General features: G+C 48.0%; 1 protein-coding gene across 1 annotated transcript in view; it reads left to right on the forward strand.

Moving 5' to 3' along the window:
* LOC123752510 (T-box transcription factor TBX20) overlaps positions 1-19,585 on the forward strand; it is a gene marked incomplete in the record, with an annotated part of 253,446 nt that overhangs the window by 219,012 nt on the left and 14,849 nt on the right. Inside the window, 1 exon segment of the mRNA XM_069321775.1 lies at positions 5,467-5,543. Within this exon segment, the coding sequence (XP_069177876.1) occupies positions 5,467-5,543 (77 nt within the window).

Consider the following 19,585-nt stretch of genomic DNA (forward strand, 5'->3'; position numbering starts at 1 on the left):
ACTAAGGCTGTGAGGAGGGGGGGGCGCGAACCTTTCACCCCTGCAGTGCTAGTCGCGTACTCTGCCGCTACACCAACACGCTAGTCGCGTACTCTGCCGCTACACCAACACGCTAGTCGCGTACTCTGCCGCTACACCAACACGCTAGTCGCGTACACTGCCGCTGCACCAACACGCTAGTCGCGTACTCTGCCGCTACACCAACACGCTAGTCGCGTACTCTGCCGCTACACCAACACGCTAGTCGCGTACTCTGCCGCTACACCAACACGCTAGTCGCGTACACTGCCGCTGCACCAACACGCTAGTCGCGTACTCTGCCGCTACACCAACACGCTAGTCGCGTACTCTGCCGCTACACCAACACGCTAGTCGCGTACACTGCCGCTGCACCAACACGCTAGTCGCGTACTCTGCCGCTACACCAACACGCTAGTCGCGTACTCTGCCGCTACACCAACACGCTAGTCGCGTACTCTGCCGCTACACCAACACGCTAGTCGCGTACACTGCCGCTGCACCAACACGCTAGTCGCGTACTCTGCCGCTACACCAACACGCTAGTCGCGTACTCTGCCGCTACACCAACACGCTAGTCGCGTACTCTGCCGCTACACCAACACGCTAGTCGCGTACTCTGCCGCTACACCAACACGCTAGTCGCGTACTCTGCCGCTACACCAACACGCTAGTCGCGTACTCTGCCGCTACACCAACACGCTAGTCGCGTACTCTGCCGCTACACCAACACGCTAGTCGCGTACTCTGCCGCTACACCAACACGCTAGTCGCGTACTCTGCCGCTACACCAACACGCTAGTCGCGTACTCTGCCGCTACACCAACACGCTAGTCGCGTACTCTGCCGCTACACCAACACCGGCCTTGTAAAAAAAAAGAAATACTCATTTGTTAATTAAAATGTACTACAAGTATGTCTGTAAATGATGATAAATCAAAACCAATATATTTTAGGCAATGCATAACAAAAGTGAAGTTAAACGAAGACCACAAAGTGTGCCAATGTTACAGTGAAAACCCTTAATTAAAATGAATGAATGCTTGACCAAACCACACACACTAGAAAGTGAAGGGACGGCGACGTTTCGGTCCGTCCTGGACCATTCTCAAGTCGATTGTGATTCTCAAGGTCACAACCGACTTGAGAATGGTCCAGGACGGACCGAAACGTCGTCGTCCCTTCACTTTCTAGTGTGTGGTCTGATCAACATATTTCAGCCACGTTATTGTGACTCATCGTCTGCGAATGAACGCTCTCCACTGGAATATATGACGCAAACAAGGCGCAATAATGAATTAAAAATATTCATCCAATCAAAATATTGGAGCCTGTTTTAGAAGACATCGGTCAGAAAGCGAAGACGTTTAGAGATTGTAAGACTGAATAACTGTCTTAAGGGGCTTTATTAAGACTTTTTTGTTAATTAACCTCGTGAGTAAAGACGGTTTCTGACACCTGTTAGCAGGCTGACAGTTTTCCCTGGAACACCATCCGCCAATCGGTTTACAACCAGGGCATCAATTCCTGCTGGGCGAAGAGAGGCGAACAGTTAAGGATTAACTAGTGCCTTGTCAATGCTCCATTTGCCAGGACTCGAACCCAGACCAAATTGCCGGCGAGACGCGGGGCGAGTGTGTAACCACTGCGCCACTATAATCTTGTCAAGACAATAACCTCAACCTTGAGATCACTAATGCAATGATGGTACTTTATACATCAATAATATTATTAGTGTGGTACTTTATACTACAGTGTGGTACTTTATACTACAGTGTGGTACTTAACAACCCCCTCCCCCCGCCCTTGGTTTGGTGTTAGACTCAACGGCTATCAACCAATGGGAGGTCATTAAGGCCAACAACAGCAGCAGCTTAATACTGACCAACCAACAAGTATACTCCTGAACATAGTCCAGAACTAACGTAAACTGAGTATATATAGACCGTGAAGCGGTTTACACCTCAACGATGGGGAGGGGGTTGAAGAGGGGGGTTGAGGAGGGGATTGAGGAGGGGGGTTTAGGAGGAGGGGTTGAGTAGGGGGGATTAAGGAAGGGGGGTTGAAGAAGGGGGTTGAGGAGGGGAGGTTATATCACACTTGAGACTTCCTCGCCTCTTCCCAATACCCCATAAAGTCAATAACATCAATATAGCGTCCTGAGTGGCACGTGTAAGACCAGAGGGGCAGCAGCGATGCCTCTGCCTGTCTGCTCTCTGCCGTTCAGAAACGAAGCAGTTATATCGATGAGAGCGAGATATTCTGCCCGGTATGTAAGATGGTTTGAAAACGCGTCAATCCAAGTTATCGTGCGTAGAGCCACCCCCCCCCCCCCCCTGCTGGACCGAACACAACCCCTCTCCCCCCCCCCTTCCACCCTATCCAAACCCCCTCCCCCCGAATCACCCCTTCCCCCCCTCCCCATTCGCTTATCATATCAACCAATCCCTGGTGAGCGCGCATCGAACGCCCGCTGAATAGTTGATGAAAGCGCTCACCTTATTGGTTTTCACGCACCGGTTGAGATATGAAAGCGGCGACCTGATTGGCTGATATGCGACTCAGACATGGAAGGGGCTGGATCCCTCCACCAATCATGCCCCAGATAAGATAAGGATGATTGAATGACAGGGAACCGAGACGATTTGGGAGTCCCTTGAAAGTCTTCCTCCGCCAGTTAAACATTTATGGATTTCTTAGTGGTTTACAGTGTTAAAACCCGCAGGAGACGCCGCTGGAGTCTTAGAAGGATTACAGGCACATTAGTTGATTATATTTACGAGTGTTTCAGGTAGTGGAAGAGTGTTATAAACCACGGGAGACTGCTGGTGTATACCACGGGAGACTACTGGTGTATACCACGGGAGACTACTGGTGTATACCACGGGAGACTACTGGTGTATACCACGGGAGACTACTGGTGTATACCACGGGAGACTACTGGTGTATACCACGGGAGACTACTGGTGTATACCACGGGAGACTACTGGTGTATATAGAGTTTCAGTCTTCAACTGAGTGGCTCAGTGGAGGTGTTGCTTTGTCTTTATCCTGTGTGTGTGTGTGTGTGTGTGTGTGTGTGTGTGTGTGTGTGTGTGTGTGTGTGTGTGTGTGTGTTCACTATTAGGATCGAGATGTTAACTCTTGAACCCCACACACCCATAATATATATGTAAATATATATATATATATATATATATATATATATATATATATATATATATATATATATATATATATATATATATATATATATATATATATATATATATATATATATATATATATATACGAACAAGCCTGAACGGCTTGTTCGCAAAAAAAATGCCTGAAGAGTTTCCAGTTATATATATATATATATATATATATATATATATATATATATATATATATATATATATATATATATAACCTATAATATATATATATAATCTAACATACACCAATATATATATATATATAAACGTATGTCGTACCTAATAGTCAAAATGTACTATTTGACCTAGTATGCAAGGCCCGATTTACCTAATAGGCAAGAGTGATTTTCGCTATTTAAAAAAAGAAGGTTTATAATTGCTTTATATTAATTAATATTGTTATATTATATCAAGAACATGAATTACTGACTTAGTTATGTTAGTTTAAGTTAGGTTAAGATAGGTTAGGTTAGGTTAGGTTAGGTTAGGTTAGGTTAGGTTAGGTTAGGTTAGGTTAAGATAGGTTAGGTTAGGTTAGGTTAGGTTAGGTTAGGTTAAGATAGGTTAGGTTAGGTTAGTTTAAGTTAGGTTAAGATAGGTTAGGTTAGGTTAGGTTAGGTTAGGTTAGGTTAAGATAGGTTAGGTTAGGTTAGGTTAGTTTAAGTTAGGTTAAGATAGGTTAGGTTAGGTTAGGTTAGGTTAGGTTAGGTTAGGTTAAGATAGGTTAGGTTAGGTTTGGTAATTTTTCCACGTTAGTTTTAGTTCAAATTGAAAACAATCTAATCATATCTAATATCATGGAAATCACGAAAATCTTTAGAACTTCATAAGAAAAAATTTAGAAAAATATATAACTTCAGGAAAACTCGGTTTATTAGGGAAACCGGGCCTTGCATAGTAGACCAAGTAGTGCGTTCTGGCTATTAGGCCAGATACAATATATCTGCAATATATATATTACATCATTAACTTTAAAATGCATGTGAACTCTGCAATGTTACACACAGAAATCACAATAGCGTGATGTATCAAATGAACAAATTCACAAGGGCCGTGTTGAGGATTCGAACCCATGTCGAACCTTATGGAATTGTTCTCTGCTATTGAGAGTACGCCAGCGTACGCCAAAACACAGCGTACGCCAAAACACAGCGTACGCCAAAACACAGCGTACGCCAAAACACAGCGTACGCCAAAACACAGCGTACGCCAAAACACAGCGTACGCCAAAACACAGCGTACGCCAAAACACAGCGTACACTAAAACACAGCGTACACCAAAACACAGCGTACACCAAAACACAGCGTACACCAAAACACAGCGTACACCAAAACACAGCGTACACCAAAACACAGCGTACGCCAAAACACAGCGTACACCAAAACACAGCGTACGCCAAAACACAGCGTACGCCAAAACACAGCATACACCAAAACACAGCGTACGCCAAAACACAGCGTACGCCAAAACACAGCGTACACCAAAACACAGCGTACGCCAAAACACAGCATACGCCAAAACACAGCATACGCCAAAACACAGCGTATGCCAAAACACAGCGTACGCCAAAACACAGCGTACGCCAAAACACAGCGCACGGCAAAACACAGCATACACCAAAACACAGCGTAAACCAAAACACAGCATACGCCAAAACACAGCATACACCAAAACACAGCGTACACCAAAACACAGCATACGCCAAAACACAGCATACACCAAAACACAGCATACACCAAAACACAGCATACACCAAAACACAGCGTACACCAAAACACAGCATACGCCAAAACACAGCGTACACCAAAACACAGCGTACACCAAAACACAGCATACGCCAAAACACAGCATACACCAAAACACAGCGTACGCCAAAACACAGCATACACCAAAACACAGCGTACGCCAAAACACAGCATACACCAAAACACAGCATACACCAAAACACAGCATACACCAAAACACAGCGTACACCAAAACACAGCGTACGCCAAAACACAGCATACACCAAAACACAGCGTACACCAAAACACAGCATACACCAAAACACACAGATAACAATGTGTTCTCTACTACAACATACGATAAAACAGATGCTTTAAATCCCAAACATTAAACCAAACATACACAGTATATATTAATATATGCAATGTTATTTATACACGTTTATTGCAAATACAATTATTGTTGTTGTCGAGGCGGCTCCCAGCCCTCAGCACACGGCTGTAATCTTATTCGTTCTACCGACAGATCACCAAACTCAAGATCGACAGCAACCCCTTCGCCAAGGGCTTCAGGGATTCCTCGCGACTCACAGATTTCGAGAGGTGAGTTGGTGGCGGAGCAGGAGGCCTGGGACACCAGGCCTGGGACACACCAGCCACACCAGCCTGGGACACACACACACTCTTGGAGGCGGGACCAAGGAGCCAAAGCTCAACCCCCGCAAGTAGGACTAGGTGAGTACACTTTAGGGGTGATTTATGCGTTAACAAGCCATGATGGACTACTCGCAAGGACTGGTTGCACTACCACTCCTCACCACAACTACCTAACCTCTCTTCCCCAACCACACCTTTTCAGTTATTACGTCTTAAGTTCTCCTGGGAAGTACGTGTGTGTGTGTGTGTGTGTGTGTGTGTGTGTGTGTGTGTGTGTGTGTGTGTGTGTGTGTGTGTGTGTGTGTGTGTGTGTGTGTGTGTGTGTGTGGTGGGCTAGCCTGAGTGGCTGGACCTTCAGTTAACGACAAGGGTTAGCGCTGTTTTATTGGTTCGTGTGTGTGTGTGGACATTCTGGGTGTGTCTGGGTGCTGGAGGGGGGAGATGGGGCCGGGGGGGGGGGTTATGGAAGGTAAGGGGAAATGGAGAGAGTGGGGGGGGTTATGGAAGGTAAGGGGAAATGGAGAGAGTAGGGGGGGGGTGTAATGGGTGTTTTTCTTTTTTTATGGTGAGGGGGGACGAAGGTGAGGGGAAAGGATGGTGAGGAAGAAGGATCATGGAGTCCCCACCTGAAGAGAAACATAAGGAAACTGGAAAAGGATCAGAAATTTGCGAGTAGGCTCGTCCCAGCGTTACGAGGGCTGGGGTATGAAGAGCGCCTGAAGGAACTGTGCCTTACGACACTAGAAAAAAGCAGGGAGTTGGAAGATATGATAGAAACATAAAATACTCAGGGGGATTGACAAAATGGAAGTAGATGAAATGTTCATACGTAATATTACCAGAACGAAGGGGACATGGGTGGAAGCTGGAAACTCAAATGAGTCACAGAGATGTTAGGAAGTTTTCTTTTAGCGTGAGAGTAGTGAGGAAGTGGGATGAACTAATGGAGCACGTTGTGGAAGCAAACTCTATTCATAATTTTAAAACTAGATATGACAGGGAAATAGGACAGGAGTCATTGATTTAAACAACCGACGGCTAGAAAGACGGGATCCAAGAGCCAATGCTCGATCCTGTAGGCACAAATAGGTGAGTAAACACACGCTGACTCACTATAAATGATACCCATTAAATCTGTGCAAAACAGAATAACTTAATATACTGATTTGTTAACACACAGCATACACCAAGATACAGGACACGACAAAACACAGCGTATGCCAAGACACAGCATACACCAAAATACAGCATACACCAAAACACACAGAGACAACAATGTGTTATCGTACAACATACGATAAAACAGATGCTTTAAATCCCAAACATTAAACCAGACATACACAGTATATTAATATAATCAATGCCCCAGTAATGGGTCACCCCGGGAGGGCGGGCACTGTACCGGGAGGGGGAGGGGGGGGGGTGAGGTTATGGTGCTAATTGCAGCGAGCGGCTGTAACGCCTGTAATATATCACAGCATTATGGGAGACGTAAACACGCTTCAGCGTGTGTGTGGTGCCATCAAAATGGCCGTGGACAGGCAACAGCTGATCACGACTGTATTTCCACGTCATCGTTATATAGGGAGCCTTATATCACTCAAACATTCACATACATATGTTGCATAGCGCGCGCACGCACGCACGCACGCACACACACACACACACACACACACACACACACACACACACACACACACACACACACACACACACACACACACACACACACACACACACACACACACATACCATGCAAGCTGACGGAGAAGATTGTGCGAAAAAAACTAGTGGAGCATCTGGAGCGAAGGAACTTTGTAACACAGCATCAACATGGGTTCAGGGATGGCAGGTCCTGCCTCACAGGGTTACTTGAATTCTACGACCAGGCAACAAAAATAAGGCAAGAAAGAGAAGGGTGGGCAGACTGCATATTTTTGGATTGTCAGAAAGCCTTTGATACAGTGCCACACAAGAGGCTAGTGCGAAAGTTGGAGACGCAGGCTGGAGTGAAACGGAAGGTACTCCGGTGGATAGAGGAGTACCTAAGCAACAGGAGACAACGAGTCTGTGTGAGGGATGAGGTCTCAGATTGGCGAGACGTTACAAGTGGAGTCCCGCAGGGGTCAGTCCTTGGACCTATACTGTTTCTGGTATATGTAAATGATCTCCCAGAGGGTATAGATTCGTTCCTCTCAATGTTTGCCGACGATGCAAAAATTATGAGGAGGATTGAAACAGAGGATGATAGTAGGAGGCTACAAGATGACCTGGATAGACTGAGTGAATGGTCCAACAAATGGCTGTTGAAGTTCAACCCGAGTAAATGCAAAGTAATGAAACTAGGCAGTGGAAACAGGAGGCCAGACACAGGATACAGAATAGGAGATGAAGTACTTAATGAAACAGACAGAGAGAAAGATCTAGGAGTTGATATCACACCAAACCTGTCTCCTGAAGCCCACATAAAGAGAATAACGTCTGCGGCATATGCGAGGCTGGCTAACATCAGAACGACGTTCAGGAACCTGTGTAAGGAATCATTCAGAATCTTGTACACAACATATGTAAGACCAATCCTGGAGTATGCGGCCCCAGCATGGAGCCCGTACCTTGTCAAGCACAAGACGAAGCTGGAAAAAGTCCAAAGGTATGCTACTAGACTAGTCCCAGAACTAAGAGGCATGAGTTATGAGGAAAGGCTGCGGGAAATGCACCTTACGACACTGGAAGACAGAAGAGTAAGAGGAGACATGATCACAACCTACAAAATCCTCAGGGGAATCGACCGGGTAAACAAGGATGAACTATTCAACACTGGAGGGACGCGAACAAGGGGACACAGGTGGAAGCTGAGTACCCAAATGAGCCACAGAGACATTAGAAAGAACTTTTTCAGTGTCAGAGTAGTTAGTAAATGGAATGCACTAGGAAGTGATGTGGTGGAGGCTGACTCCATACACAGTTTCAAATGTAGATATGATGGAGCCCAGTAGGCTCAGGAATCTGTACACCAGTTGATTGACGGTTGAGAGGCGGGACCAAAGAGCCAGAGCTCAACCCCCGCAAGCACAATTAGGTGAGTACAATTAGGTGAGTACAATTAGGTGAGTACACACACACACACACAGATGTGTGTGGATGTGACACCTAATCTAACTCCTGAGGCACATATAAATAGGATAACGACAGCAGCGTACTCTACACTGGCGAAAATTAGAACTTCATTCAGAAACCTAAAGGAGGAGGCTTTTAGGGCGCTTTACACTGCCTACGTGAGACCCGTCTTAGAGTATGCCGCGCCATCATGGAGCCCCCACCTGAAGAAACACATAAAGAAACTGAAGAAGGTTCAGAGGTTTGCGACGAGGCTTGTCCCAGAGTTACGAGGGATGGGATATGAAGAGCGTCTGAAGAAACTGAACCTTACGACACTAGAGAAAAGAAGGGAGAGAGGAGATATGATAGGGACATATAAAATACTCAGGGGAATTGACAAAGTGGAAATAGATGAAATGTTCACACGTAATAATAACAGAACGAGGGGACATGGGTGGAAACTGGAAACTCAGATGAGTCACAGAGATGTTAGGAAGTTTTCTTTTAGCGTGAGAGTAGTGGAAAAATGGAATGCACTTGGGGAACAGGTTGTGGAAGCAAATACTATTCATACTTTTAAAACTAAGTATGATAGGGAAATGGGACAGGAGTCATTGCTGTAAACAACCGATAGCTGGAAAGGCGGGATCCAAGAGTCAATGCTCGATCCTGCAAGCACAAATAGGTGAGTACAAATAGGTGAGTACACACACACACACACACACACACACACACACACACACACACACACACACACACACACACACACACACACACACACACACGAATTACGATGGCAGGAGGTTGTGGATAAGAAGATAACGTTGCCAGTATGGTACTGGGTATAAGGTACCCAGTACCTTATATCCAGTATAAGGTTAATGGTATAAGGTACTGGCACCCGTGACTGGTACTGTGAAGGTACTGGGACTAGTGACTGGCACTGTGAAGGTACTGGCAGTCGCTGAAATGCCTCGTACGCTCCTGGATATTCCTGTGACTGGCACTATGTATACCACGTGATATAGATATAGATATAGATATAGATATAGATATACCACGTGATGTGTATATCATCTGATGTTATGTTACGGTGAAATTTACCTTAAGCTGAATCTTAAAACTCTACCTCAGGAGACTTGACGGACCAAGAGCTGAGACCTAACTTTAATCTACCTAATCTAACCTCCCAAACTCTCTCTCTCTCTCTCTCTCTCTCTCTCTCTCTCTCTCTCTCTCTCTCTCTCTCTCTCTCTCTCTCTCTCTCTCTCTCTCTCTCTCTCATTCTCTCTCTCTCTCTCCCTCCCTTTCACTGTTATTTCCCTATAATCTGTTCACTCCATGTTTTCCCTTCCTATATCTTTAATGATTTACACTATTTCCCCTAATCTCTCCCCTCTTTACCTCTACATTCTCTCCATCCTCACCTTATTTATTCTCTTCTCTCATTCCTTCACCCTTCCCTCTCTCTCTCTCCCTCACTTCCCTCACCTTCTCTCCCCTCGTCTCACAACGCCGCCAACAACTGGTCTTGACCCTTAACGACCCTGACACCTTAACTGCCGGTCACACTTCCCTTCAGACCACCAGGGTGATGCAGGCTGAGGGGACGAGGGAGGAGGGGGGGGGGAAGAGAGGGGAAACACTGAGAGGGGAGAGAGAAGGGGGGAGATAAACACAAGAGGAAACATATAGGAGAAAGGGTTAAATATCACAATATCTTTGAAAGCTTTACTTTAAATCATGTTTGTGTGGAGCATTAAGCTGCTATATGCACTCTAAACCCCATCATGTGGGTGGTGGTGGACCCCATACCCATCCTGTGGGTGGTAGTGGACCCCATACCCATCCTGTGGGTGGTAGTGGACCCCATACCCATCCTGTGGGTGGTAGTGGACCCCATACCCATCCTGTGGGTGGTAGTGGACCCCATACCCATCCTGTGGGTGGTAGTGGACCCCATACCCATCCTGTGGGTGGTAGTGGACCCCATACCCATCCTGTGGGTGGTAGTGGACCCCATACCCATCCGGTGGGTGGTGGTGGACCCCATACCCATCTTGTGGGTGGTAGTGGACCCCATACCCATCCGGTGGGTGGTGGTGGACCCCATACCCATCTTGTGGGTGGTAGTGGACCCCATACCCATCCTGTGGGTGGTAGTGGACCCCATACCCATCCTGTGGGTGGTGGTGGACCCCATACCCATCCGGTGGGTGGTGGTGGACCCCATACCCAACCTGTGGGTGGTGCTGGACCCCATACCCAACCTGTGGGTGGCGGTGGACCCCATACCCATCCTGTGGGTGGTAGTGGACCCCATACTCATCCGGTGGGTGGTGCTGGACCCCATACCCATCCTGTGGGTGGTAGTGGAACCCATACCCATCCTGTGGGTGGTAGTGGACCACATACCCATCCTGTGGGTGGTAGTGGACCCCATACCCATCCGGTGGGTGGTGCTGGACCCCATACCCATCCTGTGGGTGGTGGTGGACCCCATACCCACATCCCCCCCCCTCATGGAAGGGGAGGGGCCACGTTACATGGTTGAATGGAAGACTGTTCACCACAGGAACCACCACTGCAGGACTAATAACTAAATATTGAGTCTCTCGCTGGAGCTCAATACTAACATCTCCCAACCTCAAAAAGTAATATCATATATATATATATATATATATATATATATATATATATATATATATATATATATATATATATTATTTGGAATATTATAAAAATATGTGTGACATAGTGCCAACATGAAATATGGCACTTGGCACTTATTGGCACCGTGGCCTGCTGACAACATCTGAGGGAGAGGTGGGGGTGAATGGCCTCGTGACCTCACCTGGGTACCTGCTGACATCCTCACCAAGTTGTGGACACACCCACACACACACACACACACACACACTCACACACACACACACACACACACACACACTCACAGACACACAGTCTGTGAGTGTGTGATCACACAGAATTGAAGTGAACACACAGAATTTTATGACCAGGCAACGAAAATTAGGCAGGAAAGAGAAGGGTGGGCCGACTGCATTTTCCTGGATTGCCAAAAAGCCTTTGACACAGTACCCCATAAAAGGCTGTTAAAAAAGTTGGAGCAACAGGCAGGAGTAAAAGGGAAGGTGCTCCAGTGGATAAGGGAGTACTTAAGTAACAGGAAACAGCGAGTAACGGTGAGGGGGGAGACATCAGAGTGGCGAGATGTCACCAGCGGAGTCCCACAGGGCTCAGTACTTGGACCCATCCCGTTTCTAATATATGTGAACGATCTTCCAGAGGGTATAGACTCGTTCCTCTCAATGTTTGCTGATGATGCAAAAATTATGAGAAGAATCAAGACGGATGAAGATATACAGAGACTACAGGATGACCTGGATAAACTGGAGGAATGGTCTAGAAAATGGCAGCTAAAGTTCAACTCGGGAAAGTGTAAGGTGATGAAATTAGGCGAAGGGAGCAGGAGGCTGAACACAAGGTATCATCTGGGAGGGGAAATCCTGCAAGAGTCAAATAGAGAGAAGGATCTGGGGGTTGATATCACACCGAACCTGTCCCCAGAGGCCCACATCAAAAGAATATCATCAGCGGCATATGCTAGACTGGCCAACATAAGAACTGCCTTCAGAAACTTGTGTAAAGAATCTTTCAGAACCCTGTATACCACTTATGTAAGACCAATCCTGGAGTGTACAGCTCCAGCCTGGAGTCCATACCTAGTTAAACACAAGACAAAGTTAGAGAAGATTCAGCGGTATGCCACCAGGCTCGTCCCGGAACTGAGAGGATTGAGCTACGAGGAAAGGCTAAAGGAGCTGAACCTCACATCCCTGGAAAACAGAAGAGTAAGGGGAGACATGATAACCACCTACAAAATTCTCAGGGGAATTGACAGGGTGGACAAAGACAAACTCTTCAGCACGGGTGGGACACGAACAAGGGGACACAGGTGGAAACTTAGTACCCAGATGAGCCACAGAGACGTTAGAAAGAATTTTTTCAGTGTCAGAGTAGTTAATAAATGGAATGCACTAGGAAGTGATGTGGTGGAGGCTGACTCCATACACAGTTTCAAGTGTAGATATGATAGAGCCCAGTAGGCTCAGGAATCTGTACACCAGTTGATTGACGGTTGAGAGGCGGGACCAAAGAGCCAAAGCTCAACCCCCGCAAGCACAATTAGGTGAGTACAGTACATCTCGCAACAGGAAGATAACAGAAAGCAAGACTGGAGGATAGCTAATGTAGATTCCCCTCACCCCTCCTTATCACCCCGTCACCCCTCCCGTCACCCCTCCCCTCACCTCTCCCTGTCACCCCGTCACCCCTCCCTGTCACCCCTCCCGTCACCCCTCCCGTCACCCCTCCCTGTCACTCCGTCACCGTGACGCCCATCGCGATGACACCCAACTTCCGTATGCGAGGTGTGAGGGCGGCACTAGTTGTCACTTTGTGCCGGGGTGGCACTGGACACCCAGGGTGCCAGCGGTGCCTGCCACACTTGAGGGGGAGGGAGAGCCTTGACGGGGGTGAGGGGAGAGCCTTGACGGGGGTGAGGGGGAGAGCCTTGACGGGGGTGAGGGGAGAGCCTTGACGGGGGTGAGGGGGAGAGCCTTGACGGGGGTGAGGGGGAGAGCCTTGACGGGGGTGAGGGGAGAGCCTTGACGGGGGTGAGGGGGAGAGCCTTGACGGGGGTGAGGGGAGAGCCTTGACGGGGGTGAGGGGGAGAGCCTTGACGGGGGTGAGGGGAGAGCCTTGACGGGGGTGAGGGGGAGAGCCTTGACGGGGGTGAGGGGGAGAGCCTTGACGGGGGTGAGGGGAGAGCCTTGACGGGGGTGAGGGGAGATACGGGGGGTCAAGACACGGGGGTCAAGACACGGAGGGTCAAGACACGGGGGTCAAGACACGGTGGTCAAGACACGGGGGTCAAGACACGGAGTCAAGACACGGGGTCAAGACACGGGGTCAAGACACGGGGGTCAAGACACGGGGTCAAGACACGGGGGTTAAGACACGGGGGTCAAGACACGGGGTCAAGACACGTGGGTCAAGACACGGGGTCAAGACACGGGGGGTCAAGACACGGGGGGTCAAGACACGGGGGTCAAGACACGGGGGGTCAAGACACGGGGGGTCAAGACACGGTGGTCAAGACACGGGGGGTCAAGACACGGGGGTCAAGACACGGGGTCAAGACACGGGGGGTCAAGACACGGGGGTCAAGACACGGGGGGTCAAGACACGGTGGTCAAGACACGGGGGTCAAGACACGGGGGTCAAGACACGGGGTCAAGACACGGGGGGGTCAAGACACGGGGTCAAGCCACGGTGGTCAGAACGAATCTAGTTAGTCCGAACCGTGGGAACGAGTGATGGGAAACAAGGCAATTCATTAGTAACCACACAATGCGTGAGACGTCTTGAGACTAAGGGGAAAAACGCCTCAGGACTTACTCAGAAAGCTGAGTATATAAACTTGTTATAGATTCAGCTACTGGGAACAAGTTCCAAGTAGCACGGGATATGGTGAGCCCGTATCTTACCTGAGTAAACTCACTCAGCAGGGATATATAAACTCACTCAACTGCGTACAAACTCTGCAGAATGTCAAGGCATTGTAAATAAATAATTTATTTGACCCGGGAGGGAGAATCAAGTATGTACTTAAGTTATATTAATAAAAATACATTTTTTACGTAAAGACAAATATTTAATAAATCAAAGAACGAATTCTTCTTTTAGAAATGAAGGAAAAACCATTTTCTTGTATTATTATTTATTCCCGTTTTCAAATCTACCCCAAATGCTTCCTCCAATGCCTATTTCTACCTCAGTCTCGCCCTTTTCTTCCTTTTGAATCTGTAGACACCCCTTTTACCACTTTTTGCACCTCACCGCTTCTCTCTCTCTCTCTCTCTCTCTCTCTCTCTCTCTCTCTCTCTCTCTCTCTCTCTCTCTCTCTCTCTCTCTCTCTCTCTCTCTCTCTCTCTCTCTCTCTCTCTCTCTCTCTCTCTCTCTCTCTCTCTCTCTCTCTCTCTCTCTCTCTCCCTCCCCTAAGTTTGAAATTTGTATTTGCCTTCTCATTCATTCGCCATTAAAAAGATATATATTTTTATAAGATATTAAAAAGATAACAAGGTTCAATATTTTTCGTTATTTTCTATGACGTTACCTTCCTCCTCCTCCTCCATCTGCCTCCCTTCGCTACGTAACCTGCAGGGAAAGGAGACAATAAAAGAGAAACAAGACTGATAATAATGAGAGAGAAAAATAATAAGAGAATTCTAAGAACAAAAATGTAAGGAGAAGGAGGAGGAAGAGGCCGTCGTTGTCTGTCTGTCAGACGTCTAAAGTCACATTAGCCTCAGGCATCATTAGCCAAGAGTGTCAAGTGAGGCATCCGACAGGTGGACTTCACGAGAGGCCGAGATGAAAGGTGCTGCTCAAGAGAGAGAGAGAGAGACCCACACAGACAGACAAAAAGAAACACACTATAGGAACCTTTCGAGGCATATATCAAATACCACTCAGAAGGGCGCGATATAGAGTGTGGATACACCACCAACAGGTTATCTTATCTTGAGATCTTGAGATGTCGGCTTTAGGTCCCGCGGCCCGGTCCTCGACCAGGCCTCCACCCCCAGGAAGCAGCCCGTGACAGCTGACTAACACCCAGGTACCTATTTTACTGCTAGGTAACAGGGGCATAGGGTGAAAGAAACTCTGCCTATTGTTTCTCGCCGGCGCCTGGGATCGAACCCAGGACCACAGGATCACAAGTCCAGCGTGCTGTCCGCTCGGCTCCCGTAGTATAGGTATAGCATAGGCTCTAGTATAGGTTACTAGAATGGTTAGTGAGGAGAGACGCAAGAACGTTGTAATTGTTTTAGATTCAGCTACTGGGAACGACAAAGTTGCAAGTAGCACGGGCTATGGTGATCCCGTAATCCCAGTGCTCTTCGAGGTCGATAAACGACCAGCTCGTCAGCCAACACCCTGTAGGCTTGAAACGCTTCCCGTCAGGTCGTATGAGGGCTCCGTCTACACCACCTGTCACAGGAGAAGTGACCGTGACACCCCGTGGCTGGACGGTACTCATCGACAGGTGCCTGACAGGGCCATTCTGACAGTCGTGGATTCTTTACAGCTCGATCGACGTTTAGACATTCGCTGATTTCTGATCGTAGAGATGTACACCCAACCCCACACACCTGAAAATGAAGAATGTGGCGACGTGTCGGGCAGTTTTGGGCCATTATCAAGTATGAAAATGGTCCAGGACGGGCCGAAATATCGTCACTTCCTCTATTTTCAAATATGTTGGGGCTTGGGCGTCTAATGTTTAACCAGGTTGTAGTGACTTGCGCTCAGCAAAGAAGTCTATATGTCTGAGAGCGGATTTCGGCGCCATGACTGTGGTAGTCAATCCGGATTGGACTATACCACATTGTCAACAGCACATACCTGTAGGTCAGGTAATGTGGGTTAGTATAGGAAGATATAGCATCCAATGACAACTTATATATCCCTCACACACAGAAATCACAATAGCGTGATGCATCAAATGAACAAATCCACGAGGGAATTTGTGATTTTGTCGCGTCTGAGATCCTCTCGGACGTAGGTTCGAACCCTCGTCACGGCCCTTGTGGATTTGTTCTATATATCCCTCGCTGATCCCATGACGCTCAACAACATTTTAGATTTGATCCGTAGTGGAAAGTGTTTAATATAGATGTTGAGTAGCTTTAAGCACATGTTGATTACTTATGACCTGATATGGGTCGAGACAGTTATTGGTTCATTAGCGTTCGTCGGAACTTGAAAGATGTTGATCTCTCTCCGGCGAGTGAAGGAGTTAGGGCAGTATTAGAGCTTTATGATTAGGCATAATTGTTAACAAGTTTATATTAACAGGTGAAAGTAATGTTTGATTTATTAAAATGGACGTGTGTACTCACCTAGTTGTGCTTGCGGGGGTTGAGCTCTGGCTCTTTGGTCCCGCCTCTCAACTGTCAATCAACAGGTGTACAGGTTCCTGAGCCTACTGGGCTCTATCATATCTACACTTGAAACTGTGTATGGTGTCAGCCTCCACCACATTGCTTCCTAGTGCATTCCATTTATTAACTACTCTGACACTGAAAAAATTCTTTCTAACGTCTCTGTGGCTCATCTGGGTACTAAGTTTCCACCTGTGTCCCCTTGTTCGTGTCCCACCCGTGCTGAAGAGTTTGTCTTTCTCCACCCTGTCAATTCCCCTGAGAATTTTGTAGGTGGTTATCATGTCTCCCCTTACTCTTCTGTTTTCCAGGGATGTGAGGTTCAGCTCCTTTAGCCTTTCCTCGTAGCTCAATCCTCTCAGTTCCGGGACGAGCCTGGTGGCATACCGCTGAATCTTCTCTAACTTTGTCTTGTGTTTAACTAGGTGTGTGTGTGTGTGTGTGTGTGTGTGTGTGTGTGTGTGTGTGTGTGCGTGTGCGTGTGTGTGTGTGTGTGTGTGTGTGTGTGTGTGTGTGTGTGTGTGTGTGTGTGTGTGTGTGTGTGTGTGTGTGTGTGCGTGTGTTCACCTAGTTGTGCTTGGGGGGTTGAGCTTTAGCTCTTTGGTCCCGCCTCTCAACCGTCACTCAATTGGTGTACAGATTCTTGAGCCTACTGGGAATGAGTGTATGTGTGCGTGCGTGCGCGCGTGCTTTGAATCCTGAGGTTGGCTTTGGGGGTCACGGGTCAGCAATGGTCGCAACCATGTGATCAACGCTCGTGTTAGCCCTGGGGTCAACCCTAGGGGGGTCAACCCTAGGGGTCAACCCTAGGGGTCAACCCTGAGGTAAACCCTAGAGGTCAACCCTAGGGGTCAACCCTGGGGGTCAACCTTGGGGTCAGCCCTAGGGGGTCAACCCTAGGGGTCAACCTTGGGGTCAGCCTTAGGGGGTCAACCTTAGGGGTCAACCCTAGGGGTCAACCCTAGGGGTCAACCCTGGGGTCAGCCCTGAGGTAAACCCTGCCCTCCCCAGGTCACACATGACGTCACATCACCTCCATGACCTGACCACCAGATGACCTCGTCCAGGCACTGATTTATGAGACAGGTCGCTGGTGTGGCGGGAGGGGGAGGGGGGGGAGGGGGAGCCAACCGGGTGTGCAATGACCTATTGGGTAGGGAAGGGAGAGCGTGTGAAATGGGAAAGAGGGGAGGGGAAGGGGGAGAGAGCGTGGGAAATGGGGAACAGGATGCTGGGGGGAGAATATTTGGAGTGTTAGTGGGTGATGGGGGTGAGGGAGGAGAGGGGAATTTAGATTGGGAGAGAAGAGGGTTTGTGTTGGGGAGAGTTGGAGAGTTGGAGAGGTCTAGAGAGAGGAAAGGTCTAAGGTAAGAGGAACGTAAAGGCAAGCCAGAGTGGTCAAGTGCCAGAGCAAGGTAAGAGGGGGGGGGGTGGAGGGGGGTGGGGGGGGGCAAGAAGGTCAAAGGTTAATGAGACCAAACCGACGACGGTGTCACCTGACCCCGAGGTCATGACCTCTGGTGCCCAGGCGTGACAGTGTACCTAGATCTGGTCAGAGTTTCTTTCACCTTGATGCTCATGTTCACCTAGCAGTAAATAGGTACCTGGGAGTTAAAATGGCTGATATGGGCTGCTTCCTGGGGGGGGGGGGTAACAAAAAGGAGGCCTGGTCGAGGACCGGGCCGCGGGGACGCTAAGCCCCGAAATCTTCTCAAGATAACCTCAAGATAACATCTCTACGTTATCGCCATCATCTAAACACTCAATCTAACCTAATATAACCTAATCTAACCTAATCTAAGCCAACCCAAAGCGTCTAACCTACCATACTCGACCCTAACTAAACCCTTTCTAACTCAACATATCCTAACCTAACTTAATCTAACCTAATCAGAACTAACTTAACTCAACTTGCCCAAACCTAACCTACCCTACCGTTATCAACCCTTCCCCTAACTCACCCTAACCTCTACTACGGAGTTTGGGTTGACAAATAGGAGCTGCTTCGTATGGGCCAATAGGCGTTCTTCAATTTCCTTAATTTTCATGTTCTCATGGTTCTGCCTCACACACACACACACACACACACACACACACACACACACACACACACACACACACACACACACACACACACACACAGTTGAGAGGCGGGCCGAAAGAGCAAAGCTCAACCCCCGCAAAACACAACTAGGTGAATACAACTAGGTGAATGCACATGAGTGTATAGAGGCATGAGTTACAAGGAAAGGCTCCGGGAAATGCACCTCACGACATTGGAAGACAGAAGAGTAAGGGGAGACATGATCATTACCCACAAAATCCTCTGGAGAATTGACAGGGTAGACAAGGATAAACTGTTTAACACGGGTGGGACGCGAACAAGGGGACACAGGTGGAAACTTGAGTACCCAAATGAGCCACAGGGACGTTAGAAGGAACTTTTTCAGTGTCAGAGTAGTGGAATGCATTAGGCAGTGATGTGGTGGAGGCTGACTCCATACACAGTTTCAAATGTAGATATGACAGAGCCCAGTAGGCTCAGGAATCTGTACATCAGTTGATTGACAGTTGAGAGGCGGGACCAAAGAGCCAGAGCTCAACCCCCGCAAGCACAACTAAGTGAGTACAACTAGGTGAGTACACAGAGGGGCCTCGCAGCTAAGAGAACAGCGCTCATGGTACTATGGGCCCGGGTTCCATTCCTAGCAAAGGCAGAAACAAATGGGCAGTTTATTTCACCGTGATACTCCTGCTCTACTATACCTAAACTAAGGCTTGAGAGACGGGACCCAGTAGCTGAAGCCCAACTCCCTCCCACGCAAGTACAACTAACTACAACAAGGTGATTAAGCACAG

Source organism: Procambarus clarkii, chromosome 10 (genome assembly GCF_040958095.1).
Source record: "Procambarus clarkii isolate CNS0578487 chromosome 10, FALCON_Pclarkii_2.0, whole genome shotgun sequence".
NCBI classification, from domain to species: Eukaryota; Metazoa; Arthropoda; class Malacostraca; order Decapoda; family Cambaridae; genus Procambarus; species Procambarus clarkii.